Consider the following 13,174-nt stretch of genomic DNA (forward strand, 5'->3'; position numbering starts at 1 on the left):
TAAGCTCAGATCGAAAGATATATTAATCCATTTAAAAAAGAAAATGTCTTTTTTACTTAACTACATTTTAAATCAGATTTTAATACTTTACCTGTTGTCTCCATGTGGTTAACCATGGAAAATAATAGCATGCATTAAATGTGTATGACTGTTTACTAAAAAAGAAAATACAAAATGTGAAAACGATTCTTCTTTAGCTATAATTGTTGCTTTTCAAAATCTGTTTTCTGGTCTGGTGACATTACTACTCTGCATTATCACTATTTATACAGAGCAAAATAAATAAATAAGAAACAAGAATGTTGTTCTTACAGAAAAAATGATGCAACAAATGTTTTTCTTACCAATGCAAGCCCTATGATGTTGTGTAAAACCAGGTGGACATTTGCATGTGAAGCCTCCAAGGGTGTTGACACAGAGAAACTGACAATTGTGTTGTTTGGTTTGACATTCATCAAGATCTGAAATTAACAGATGTTGTTGTCTTAAGAAAAGTCAACAAAAAAAAGAAGTACGTTCTGCCCAACTTGATAAAAACATCACAGTTCAGAACTATTTCTTTTTAAGACAAGGTGCAACCAAATTAAAAGTTACAGCATATAACTTTCTTTACCTTTACATGTCTTTGCATCTTCTTGAAGAATGTAGCCACGAGGACATAAGCACTGATAGCTTCCTTCTGAGTTCTTGCAGATAAAATTGCATGGTTTAGGAGACTGGGAGCACTCATCAAGATCTAAAGAGAGAGAAACTATTGAGCATCTTCGTACTGATCTCTTTGTCTGTCTTTGAAGAGTGTTTTCTAAAGCACACCATAATTAGAAAAATATTTGTAGAAAAAGAACAGTTTACATTTGTTCAGAGTTTGCATTTCTTTCTGTATGAGTATGTTGCTGTGGAATTGCCACTACAATGACAAACTGAGTGTCTTGAAAGAGTAATATACTACAGATGGTGGCATTAATATTTTTATCTAAGGACTAAGTATTTATTTTTGGGGGGTACTATGGTATACTTAAATGTGTTAACTAACAGGAAAGTAAGGAAATGCAGACTGTGAAGTAGTGAGTTGGTCTGTCATTCAAAATGGGAATATTGCCAGTTAACATTATTTCTTCATTTCCCCAAATTAAAGACAAAAATAGAAGTGCATATTATGAAAAGAACGATAGAAAAATGAAGTTGTCTTAGTTAGAAAATACCTTTAAGATCATCAAATCCAAATATTAACCTAGCACTGCCAAGTCCACCACTAACTCATAATCTACTTTTTAAAAATACCTCCCAGGATGGTGGATCAATCACTTCCCTGGGCAACTTGTTCCATGTCCCCATGGAAGTGAAAAATGAAAGTGCCCTTTCAGTGAAGAAGTTTTTCCTAATATCCTTCCTTAGTGATTAGGATAGAAAAGAGAAAAAAGAGACAAACACAAAAAAACCTGCTTTGATGGAAAGGTTTAGAGAAACTGATACATCACTATGTGCCAACTAAAGAAATAACTGGGCATTAAGATGTTGAATCTTACCCATACAAGATGTGCCGCTTATATCAGTGTTATAGCCAACTTCGCAAAAGCATTGGAAGGATCCCATAGTGTTAATGCACTGTCCATTTCTACATAGGTTTGGCATGACCTTACATTCATCAATATCTGTACAAAAAACAGTAAATATATCATCTCCATTCTACATTTAACTTTTTTCCTTCTCTTCCATTTTTACACATGCTTTTGTTTTTCTGAAAGAAACCTTACCCTTTATTTCTCTTTAAAAACGGATGTCAGTTAAAATTCGGACACCCTCCCAACTTTTATTACTGTGTTTTCTATCAAAACCTCTCTCCTATTTCATTGGGTAATCTGGTTCCAGTTTTGTTAATTCAAAATACAAAAGCCATAAAAGTGAATTTTCCTTTGACCTGTTAGATGATGTAGAAACATTTTTCACCACAATTAAAAATGGGCTATTACCTTCTGCTTTCTCTATGGAAACAATAACTGCAAATTATTTAAGTGACACTGTTGTTAGAACAAGTGTTGTTGCCTTTGCCAAGTATGCAACTTCTCAGCATCCAAAAGCTTTGGAATAATTTCTAGCTTTTATTTATTGGCTGGTACCTCCTGTTTTGGATTGCAACTCTGAAAATTATGCACAGCTGTGAGTATTCTGGCTGCAGCTGCTATTTAAAGGTGTTTTTAATATCTGCACTCTCTATCTCTTGAAAAATCAAAATCTGTTGTTTTGAAGGAAATTCTTCAAGGAACTTCAAAGAGAATACTGCATTTTCTTAAATATGTGACTTTCCCGCTTTCTGCTTCCTTTCATCCCTGCAAATACCTCTGCCATCTGTAGTATAGCCTGGTCCATGTGGACAGAGTTTCTTATATTGAGTGGTTCCAGGAAGGGGACAGAGCTCACACTGGTTACCCCAGCCCTGGCCTCCATCACAGCAGCACTCAGATTTAGTGACAAGATTCCGTCTGCTTGAAGCCATCTGACACATGGTCTGTAAAACTTCAGCAAAGCAAAACCCTTGGCGATCATCTGTAAGAAAGATGTAGAGAAATCAGGGAAGAATAGGAGATAAAACACCTGATCCACTAAGCATCTGACGTGTTCATTTTTCTGGCTCTTTGACCACACACACAAGCACTGGTGGAAGATCATCAGCAAGCCATTTTTGTGAAGTCTATTTTGATCTAGCCTTTCAGATTCATTGTGTCTTCTGGCAAACTGCAGCCATTCCAAGTGTATTGTAGGCATCCCTAAGGTTAAGTAATTGCATGAGTTGGATGTCAGTTTTCCTTTTAGAAAGGCGGTGCCCTGGGGCAATATCTGGTGAGACTGCTTGTTAGTAATCAGTGGACCAAACTGAACTTCCACTTAAGCTGCCTATGTTTCACTTGCATTTGAATGATTTACTTTGGGTAGGATTAGAATTTTATTTTATTTCTTTATTTTACTGGCCAAAGCAGCATGTTTCATTATTTCATAATGTTTCATTATCCTGACGTGGTTAAATGATAAAATCCTTAACACTTAAAAGTGTCTATGCAAATCAGTACTTTTCCAGTGGCAATCCTGGTTTTTCTTGGGAAAAAAATTTTTTTATTGAATTACAGTTCATCTACCCCTTTCTAATTCTGTTTTTCTTAATTTTAAAACTTTTTGGTAAATACCCATCAGTCATGAAAGAGAAGGAAAACTTCAGAGCCACTTACAAGTTTCCTTTAAAAAGGCAATTGGGGAAAGCAGAAATCCCACCTCTCAGTGCTAATGGAAACTCTAAATTTTGCAGAGATGGTATCACAGAATCACAGAATCACAGAATCCTAGGGGTTGGAAGGGATGTCACCTATCTTACTTGCTAATTAAAATGGAGACACTGTCAACTACGGTCTGTTGGATGCTTATGTTTTTAAATGCAAGATCTTATTTTTTCTCTTAAAGCTGAATATTAAAATCCTTCTGAGCCCTCAGATTTTTTATATGTGTCAGCTCCCAGATAACCCTCCATTTTACAAGCATGAGGAGTAGAATCTGGACATTTTTTATATGAGTCCAGTAAAATTTGAACTTTGGCTTTAGGCAAAACTTATTTTGGGTGCCTTGCAACTTAACCGTTTACATAAAATAAAGTTGATCTCACTGACAGTGTCAGTTGTGGAAGAAAGCATGTAATTTCCAGGATTCACCAGATTTCTGTTCTCCTAGATACTGTGCAGACTTTTAGGTAAATTATAACTTGAAAAACATATAATGCTTTGTCTCTTATTTCAGATGTGTAATAGATTTTAGTCAATACCTGGACAGGCTGGAGATCTGGGCAGAGAAGAACCTGATGAGGTTAAGACAGTAAGAGCAAGTGTGGGGTCCTGCACCTGGGAAGGAAGAACCCTAAGAACCAATATAGGTTAGGGGTGGATCTGCTGGAAAGCAGTTCAGGAGAGAAGGGTCTGGGTCCTGGGAAGGCCAACAGGCTCATGAGTTCATGTTTCTTCTTCATAAAGAAGAGTGTGGCCAGTAGGTTGAGGGAGGGCATTCCCCCCCTCTGCTCTGCCCTGGTGAGGCCACAGCTGGGTTCACTGCATCCAGTTCTGGCCTCCCCAGTTCAAGGGGGACAGGGAACTACTGGAGAGGATCCAGCAGAGGACAACAAAGGTGATTGGGGATTGAAGCATTTCTCTGATGAGGAAAGGCTGAGAGAGCTGGGACTCTTTAGCCTGGAGAAGAGAAAGCTGTAAGTATCTAAAGGGTGAGTGCAAGGAGGGTCGAGAGGGATTCTTCTCAGTAGTTCTCAGTGACAGGATGAGGGGAAATGGGCACAAGCTGAATCAGAAAAAACTTTTTTACTATGAGGATGACAAGGCACTGTAACAGGCTGCCCAGGAAGGTTGTGGAGGCCTCTTCTCTGTAAATACTCAAAACCAGCCTGGATGCAGTCCTGTGTAATGTGCTCTAGGTGATACTGCTTTAGTAGGACAGTTGGACTAGATGATCTCTAGAGATCCCTTTCAACTCTGATAATTCTGTGATACTGTGAAAAGAATATAAAAATTTGCACAAAATATTTAAAGTATTATGATGTAAGAATTAATGATTGTGTTTGAATGCTGAATAAACACTTTTTTTTTCTTCCACACTCATTTTTCATTGTCATTTCTGACCTAGAAAAACCTAAAGGAAAAGCAGCAATAAGCAAACTAACCCGAAGTGTAGTTTTCGGAAAAATAATAGGAAAATCATATATTGAATATAAGAACACAATAATGATCTCCAAGCAGTGTATTTCCTTGGCACTAATGACTTAGTTAACAGATTGCATCTTCATCTTCTGGACTACTTGCTACTGTAAGGAAGAATGCAAGATGCACAGTTCCCATCTGGTCTTGATCCTTAGGAAATACCCTGCATTTCCAGTGTATTGCTTTGCCATGCAGGTAGAACACTACTCACAGCAAGTTACACAAAGCTGGTCTTATAGTACTTACATAAGATAATCTATGAGTATTTTTTGTGCAAGAATACTAATAAGTACTCATACAGCTTCAGCATTGTAACACACTTTGAAGTATTGACACTTGAACATTGCTCTTAAAAAAATAAGGTTTTGCATTTCCCTTTGATTTCTAAAAATGGAACAATTAATTTTATAGGGCTTTGGTAGTTTTACAATTAATTTTGCTCTTCATGCCAGTTTTTGATCTATCTAAGCTATGTAAATTCCGTTTCCTTTTTAAAAATACCTGTAATTTGTCTGGGTAGTGCAGCTCAGCATCATATTTATGTCCTATGAAGCTTAGACACTTCTACATGAGGCCCCTGATGGCTGGACTTTGCTGACATTATCCAGATGCTCCTCATTCTCACAATTATTTACTATGATGCCTTGTTTAACTTATAATTGTTTAATTTCTCTAGATATAAGAGCTGTTAGGTATTCAGAAGACTAATTTACACTGAATACTTCACACTTTTAATGTAAGATTAAATGTATATAAAAGAGGCATTTACCAAGACACTCAACACCTGATGGACTTGATAGGAATCCTTCATTACATTCACATCGGTAACTCTCAATAATGTTCAAGCAATGGCCATTTTCACAGATACCTTGCTTGGTGCGGCATTCATTTTCATCTTTACAAAAATATATTTTAAAAAATTAAGTAAATCATTACAAGAAAACAGAATAGTCATAGAAGGCATTCATTAATCTGCATAACATTTCCAAAATATTTGCTAGTAGAAAAAAATTGATTGAGCCTGGAAAGAACTTCGCTACTAATGGTATCCTATTCCATTCCTTATGCACTGCATCCTAGGATGAGAGCTTTAATCTTTGTATGTTCCTTAATACTTGTAACAAGAAACAGAGCAGCAGAAACTTTTAGCTAGCTAGTGATATTTGAATAAAACTGTAATACATACATGATTTGAATAATAAATTTCCACTTCGTTATCACTAAGAGTCTCTGAATATATCTGAGCTCTTTTGCAATCAGTCACATTTCAGTCTGCACGTCATTTCCCTGCAACTTTACAACTTGAGTGTGTTTTCTTCCAAAGCTAATGGCATATTCTGTAAGCAATTACACAACTATAAATTCATAAAATAAAACCTCAAAAAAAAAAAAAGCTGTTTACTTACTTACATTATTTTGAACTAAGGCAGTTTTCACATCTTTTGCTCTACATGGCTTGTATTTGTTTCAGAATTTTACAATTTTATTTCTTCAAGGAACTATGGCATTACTTATAAACACTATGATGTAAAAGCAAATATAACTTTTTATTTGTGATACTTAAATGAAGTCTCTTTCGTTTGTAAACTTAATTTTTAAAATCTAACAAGTGTCTGAAAAAGTCTTCAATTTTTTGTACAACAAAAGAAATTAAACTAGATTCTGTCTTCTCAGATACTTATAAGTAATTTAGAACTACTTTCAGGTAGGAGTCAGATCCTGAAATAAAAAAAGAAAGTTTAAGATGCTGTGCATAATTAACTATTTAAAATGCATTTATGAATTGATACTTTCTAGTTCACTATATGCATATACCTGTGCAGCCTTGTCCATCAAATCTCCGGCTCATTCCAGGAGGACAAATGCACATGAAAGTACCAATCAAATTTTTGCACATCATGCCTCTTGATTCACAGTCATGGAGACCTTCAGCACATTCATCTAGATCTGAAAAAGATGTATATATTGTGTTTGAACTGCTTTCAGTTGCTTCAGTTACTGAAGAAAACTAACACTTTCCAAAGAATTAGCACACACAGACTTCCCTAACTAACAAGCACTGATGAAAAATTTGAGAACTATGCTTAACTGCAGTGGTTTTAATCTTTGTAAACCGTATCACCTTGTCATTTTAGAGATTAACTTCACCATTGTGACCTTCTTGGCTTTACAATCCCCATCCAGTACATTTGGTAAAAAAAAACACTAGAAACTGGTCTTAGATGAACTCTGAATGAGTAAATCTTCATCTTCTGGGCTACTTGCTACTGTAAGGAAGAATGCAAGATGCACAGAAAAACTTGGATTATGCTTTGGCCACTCTAGGGTGACAGAAGCTTGGGAGAAATTCATACATCAGTCATTACCTTTGCACATCTTTCGGTCTTCTCTTAGTTCATAGCCAACTGGACAAGTGCATGCATAGAAACCATAAGTGTTGATACAACGAAAAGCACACAATAAGGGATTCTGAGCACACTCATTTATAGCTGAACAGAAAGAAGCAAAATAATCATTTATATCTGAATAGAAGGGAGCAAAATAATCCTTTTCCACTATATTTCAAACAATCACCAGGAAGGTTTTCTTATACTTGTGCTTCTCTTTTCAGATAAAAAGCATCAGGGATGTAGTAATTCAAACCATGAACTTGTATATGTTGGCTCTTATTTGTTGTTTCAGAATCTTAGTTTTAGTTCTTCAAAGATCTAAATGTTTGGTTTTGAATCGCCAGAGAAAATTGAACAAAGCTTTGCTTAAAAATGATGGTGTAATAACTATGGAACTACCTGAGCTTGTAATGAGCTGGGACAAGCCTATTTAGATTTTTATTATATAACAATTTTAAAAGTATTTTTCTGTGATGAAAGATTTCAGCTTTTTCCCCAACTCTAATAAAAATGAATTCTTGCTTCAGAAAGCAAATGAATTATGATTCATAAAACATAACATTTTTAAGAAGCATCCAGATGATCATCTCATGAGAGTATAATGGCTGAACACAGTTCCCACACTATGAAAAATAAGAAGTACTTGGTGATACTAACAGGGTGTTAGTTCAAAACATATGAATGAAAACAATTCCTTAAGTAGTGACTGTAGTGACATTCTGGATCTTGCTGCCACAAGAAGCTGTGGAGACAGATGGTATCAGCAGGTTCAAGACTGTACTGAAGAATCTTGTATAACAAATCCATAACTAAATACTAAAATTGCTTTGCAGGGATGTATCCCATGATTTACATCATATTTTCCCTATGTACACAGCTCTTGCATTAGAGGAGAAAATTGCTGAAAGCTGTTAGTCATGCTTTCATGCGGAATTAGAATTTAAATTATGAGTGATGAAATAATGGACTAGATGGACCAGTGATCCTACTTCAGCATTACATTCAGTATAACTCACTTGTCATTTTAACTGTGATGAGTGTGTCAGGTCATAACTACTCTGCCCCAGTGATATGAAAATTAGGTTTACGAGGGTTTTGAGAGGAACAACAATTAGGCTTTCCTGACCCTCCTTCGCCAACTTTCCAACAAATAGCTGAATACTGTAAACATACCACAATATGAAGTTAGGGAAACCCTCTTATAAACTAAAATTAGTGCATAAATAATTTCAGGACTTCTGCTTCAAGGACATATTTCAAGCAGCGAAACTGTTTTTTCCTCCTAGTTATTACAGCACCAAAGGAGTGGTTACTAAAGTAATTTGAATACTGAAAACTGGGCAAAAGCTAAAGAAAAAAATATAGAGGACAAGTTACCTTCACAATTCATCATCGGGCCTGGCTCAAATCCTTCATGACAGTTGCACTCAAAACTGCCTATCATGTTAGTGCATGTACCATTTCCACATGGGTTGCCAACTGAACATTCATCAGTATCTGGATGTAATGAATAAAAGCACACTGAAGAGAACTGGACCAAAATTCAAATCATGTTTTAAATTCAAGTGTCATGATTTTTATAATTTACAAAATATGGACACACCGATGCAATGTATTCCAGTGTAATCTAAGTTGTATCCCATGGGGCACTCACAGCAGAATGATCCATCCGTATTGATGCAGTGACCATTTGAGCAAATCCCTGGGCTTTCAAGGCATTCATTGACATCTAAAAGGCATATTAGCAACCACTTAGCTTATGTATTTCTATATTAGGTCTTTAAAAAGCATTTGAAACAAACTAAGCAACTATAGGCTGGGAAAGTTGGCATTGTTCAACCTGGAGAAAAGAAGGCTCCAGGGATACCTTACAGCAGCCTTCCAGTACCTGAAGGGAGCCTACAGGAAAGTTGAGGAGGGAATTTTTACAAAGGCATGTAGTGATAGGATAGAGGGGAATGGCTTTAAACTGGAAGACGGTAGATTTAGATAAGGTATTCGAAGAAATTTTTCACTATGAGGGTGGTGAGATGCTGGAAGAAATTGCCTGGGGAAGTTATAGACAGACCCTCCTCAAATGTGTTCAAAGTCAGGCTGGATGGGGCTTTAAATCACTGGGTCTCCTGGCAGGTGTCCCTACACAGGGCAATGGGATTGGAACTAGATCATCATTAAGGTCCCTTCCAATACAAACCATTCTGTGAATGTCTCTAGGAATGTAATTCAAAAGTGATCTTTTAACTATCTTTTCATAATGGTCCACATATTTATTAAAGGTAAGCCTCTTGTCACCTGGGGGTGTGAGGAGTAAACCATCACATACTATAATATCCAAATCTAGTTTTCAATAATTTTTTTTTTTTTTAATTATCAGGAGCAAGAATACTTACCTTCACGTGTATCATCAATTCCAGGAATAGTTCCATGGCCATATGGACACAGGTCCTGAAAAGCAACCGTAGAGGTGTGGGTTTTTTTTTAAAAAAAGAGTTAGTGAGAGGCAGAACTATGGCAGATGATTAAACCCATAGAAAGATCTTCTATATCACATTTTTCAAAATTAGTGTTATTATCACACAGTCTTGCCAGATGCAAAAGTAAAACTGTCTCTATGGTGGAGAAGCAGCACTAGAACGTGTTGAACTTCTGTGCGTTTTCTGTATTTGGCAAAAATCAAGAAAACTCTTAATTATTTCAGGGATTCTTGGCACTGCCCCATTTCACTCTTCTCTTTTGCCAAACACAGGCTAGATCTACAGATGGGAGCTACTAGTTCATTTTTCTAGAGCAAAAAGAATGATTCCATATTTCTCTTTTTATATGGTGTTTTCTATTTGATTTTGTTCCTTTTATTGACCTGAAAATGGTTCTAGAAAAGGCTGTTAGGAAAATGCCAAAAAGATCTCCTTCAAATGATCAAAAAGGTACAACACAAATGCACTCTTCCCACATAAAAAGGCTTTATTTTAAATCTTGTTGTGTACCTTCTTCTTCCTTTGGACAGAGTTCACATGGATCACCCCAGCCTTCTCCTGGCATTTTACTGCAGCAACACTTTGCCTTTGTGGTGTTGAAAGCCTTGGGCACTGAGCATTTCCCATTCTCAAAGCTAGTGAAACAGAAGCTATGGCGAGTATCTAGAACAGAAAATAGTTATGTGGAGATAGCACCTCCTACCCGGCTAGTTGATGTCTGTCTAGCCTTGGAAGTAATAATGTTGGGCCTGTGATTTTCATGCTATTTTGAAAGCACTTTCTAACCCTCATAAGGACGTAGTTTGGAAGGGACCTGCAGAGGTCCCTTTTTACTCATTTTACAGAGTATCAGTTAGAGTAAGTTATTAAATTCCTTAATGATTAACTTACCAAAACATCTCCGACCATTATCAGACAACACAAAACCTGTAGGACAGACGCACAGGAAACCTCCCAGAGTGTTTGTACAGGAGCCAGACAGACAGATGTTGGGGTCCTCCTTACACTCATTAATATCTGTAAATTAAAGGAGAAAAGGTTCACCGTATCCCCATTGTCTGTGAATTCCTTGGTTTAGAAAAATTGTGTATTTATTTAACTTCAGCATAAGGTGCTCCTCCAAGAGATAAAGCAGCCTCAAGGTTCCTCTATCTCTAGAGCATGTCATTGGAAGGAATACCAACTTCTTCTGCAAATATAATTCTCTGCTCTTTGTTACATTTGTAATATAAACTTAAATAAATGTTTTCAGATTAAAACAGAGAAGATAAATTTTTATAAGACAAATATTTTCCTGTAAACATAAAACATTCAAAGATAAAATTTTAAAAACATGTATGTTAGGAGTTCTTCGAAATTAAAGGTGTGTTTTTTTTTCATGATGACTGATTCTTGAGCTGAAACTGTAGCTTGTTATTAATAGAGAGTTATTATTAGAGTTTATATATTTGGATTTATATTTACCATTTTCTACAGCCACTCTTGATTTGCTATTTATTTTTTTTCTTATTCAACTGCATAATTTAGAATAAATTGCTATGCCTATTTAGGTGTGAGATTTAAATTTTTAAAAATGAAGATATTTTTATAATTATTTCAAACTTTAATCAAAGTAAGAGAATCCTTAATATAAACATCAGGTGCCTGTAAAATACTACAGATCAAACATAATCAGGCTGCATATCCTGTATCTATATAGACAACAGACAGAGTAAGAAAAGCAATAGATTAACAGACCATTAATTTTTCACATCAATTATTTGAAACTATATTTTAATTTATTCTATTCTACAAATGCTGATAGAAGATATAAACCTCCTTACTAAAGTAATTTTTTGAAGTTAATTATACTTTAATAAATTCTGGAGTGTATTTGAATAATCTTCAAAGCTGTATCTGCAGTACAGCCCGTGTGAGTTTTTCAGTAAAGGACATTAAAAGAAAAATCAAAGAGACCTATGGCTGTATAAGTGTTCTACAGTAATATCAATATTGATCTTAACCAAAGTGGAGGCAGGAACAGATATTCACCATAAAAGTAAGCCTCATGAATACTGAGTCAGATATTTGTAGTGCCGTTTTTCCTGATAGTTGTTGGACCTTCTGCTATACTGAATCTTAGAAAAATGACACGCATTTAGCAGACAAGGAAGCAATGGAAATACAGACTTCATTTCTGTGTGACTTATTCCATCAATCCACTTATATTTTCTCAGTGGTAGATTTTGTGAATTTACTTCTGAAATATATCACATCAAATCACATTTTCAGGAGTTCTTATAAGATACATTGGACAAACCAGTATACATATGTACATATAACTAGTATATATACTAGTTATAGAGTAGGTATATATGGACCATTGTAGAATGATCTGGCAGATGACCAAACTCTGAAGTAGTTTCCTATAGACAGGCTCTTAATATGTGAAGCATTTGAAGTTAGCTTATTTCAGTGAAAAAAGGTAATTAATTTCCTAGTTAGTGCAGCAGTTGCTGATATACAAAGCTTAGCAATTCAGCAGCATTAATGGCATGGAAACACTGATCCTTTAAGTACTGATTATTACTGCAATGAATGGTTTGGGACTAGTGGAAGAACTTTTTGTGACCATCATGAACAGGTACTAGCCACACTGTGGAAGTAAACAAGTTCTTTGCCCTTCCTTCCCCGAAATGAAAGGAAATACATTAAATAGATATGCAAAAAAAATGAGAACTTTTCAGTAGCTTTTATCTATTTTGTTTTCCCCCACATATAATCACCCTGATCTTAAAAATTAAGCTAGCTGTTGCCAACCTTCACATCACAGGCAGGAGTAATGAATTCTTACATAGCTGCCTGCAAATAAGATAAATAGAAAGTAATGGGGAATGTGCACTGCAAGAGATACCATAATATTAACCAAAGTATTAGTACAATCACTTGTGATTATCTAGGCATTTTCTAGGACCTTTGGATAAAGATTTTCTGGACATATGGCAGAATGAAGAAAAAGAATGAAATGAAGTCTCTTTTACTCAGTTTGGGAAAAAAAATCTGGCAGTCAGTGATGGTGTAAAAAAATCAAAGAGATTCTGTCAGGATACTTAAGTGACCATAAACATTGATGTTCCTCAGAAACCAAAAGCTTTCATTTCAAATTCATGATTTTAGAGCTGCAGGTGATTCTGGTTCATCTCAAACATGACTGCTAATAAGGAAACAGTGGCTGCCAAAAGAAACCATGAAGTTGGAGAGCAAACTGAATATGGTGGCATGAAACTAAAGGATGAGAGAACTTTGAAGCAGAGAAAATACAATCAACGACAAGGAAAATACAAAGCAAGACATATGACCAAACAAGAACACACAAACTGATGAAAGGACTGTTGTACCATCATTTTCGTCCTGTGAATCTCAGTACTTGAGAGACTTTTTAGAAAACACAAAATCAGAACATACTTGTTAGAAGAAACCAATTTAAACAATTGTTCCCATAAACTCCATAATTTTATCGATATTTTAAAACCTCCATAGCCCTTGGAAACCAGAGGCTTAGTTCATGTACAGATTGACTGTGGGA

General features: G+C 35.6%; 1 protein-coding gene across 1 annotated transcript in view; it reads right to left on the reverse strand.

The window, feature by feature from the left end:
- Positions 1 to 13,174, reverse strand: part of FBN2 (fibrillin 2) — a 162,890-nt gene that overhangs the window by 8,245 nt on the left and 141,471 nt on the right. The window contains 12 exon segments of the mRNA XM_030467573.1: positions 345 to 461; positions 614 to 736; positions 1,527 to 1,652; positions 2,338 to 2,544; positions 5,515 to 5,640; positions 6,561 to 6,692; positions 7,112 to 7,234; positions 8,513 to 8,632; positions 8,739 to 8,864; positions 9,526 to 9,593; positions 10,122 to 10,272; positions 10,501 to 10,626. Of these exon segments, the coding sequence (XP_030323433.1) occupies positions 345 to 461; positions 614 to 736; positions 1,527 to 1,652; positions 2,338 to 2,544; positions 5,515 to 5,640; positions 6,561 to 6,692; positions 7,112 to 7,234; positions 8,513 to 8,632; positions 8,739 to 8,864; positions 9,526 to 9,593; positions 10,122 to 10,272; positions 10,501 to 10,626 (1,545 nt within the window).

Source organism: Calypte anna, chromosome Z (assembly GCF_003957555.1).
Source record: "Calypte anna isolate BGI_N300 chromosome Z, bCalAnn1_v1.p, whole genome shotgun sequence".
Classification (NCBI taxonomy): Eukaryota; Metazoa; Chordata; class Aves; order Apodiformes; family Trochilidae; genus Calypte; species Calypte anna.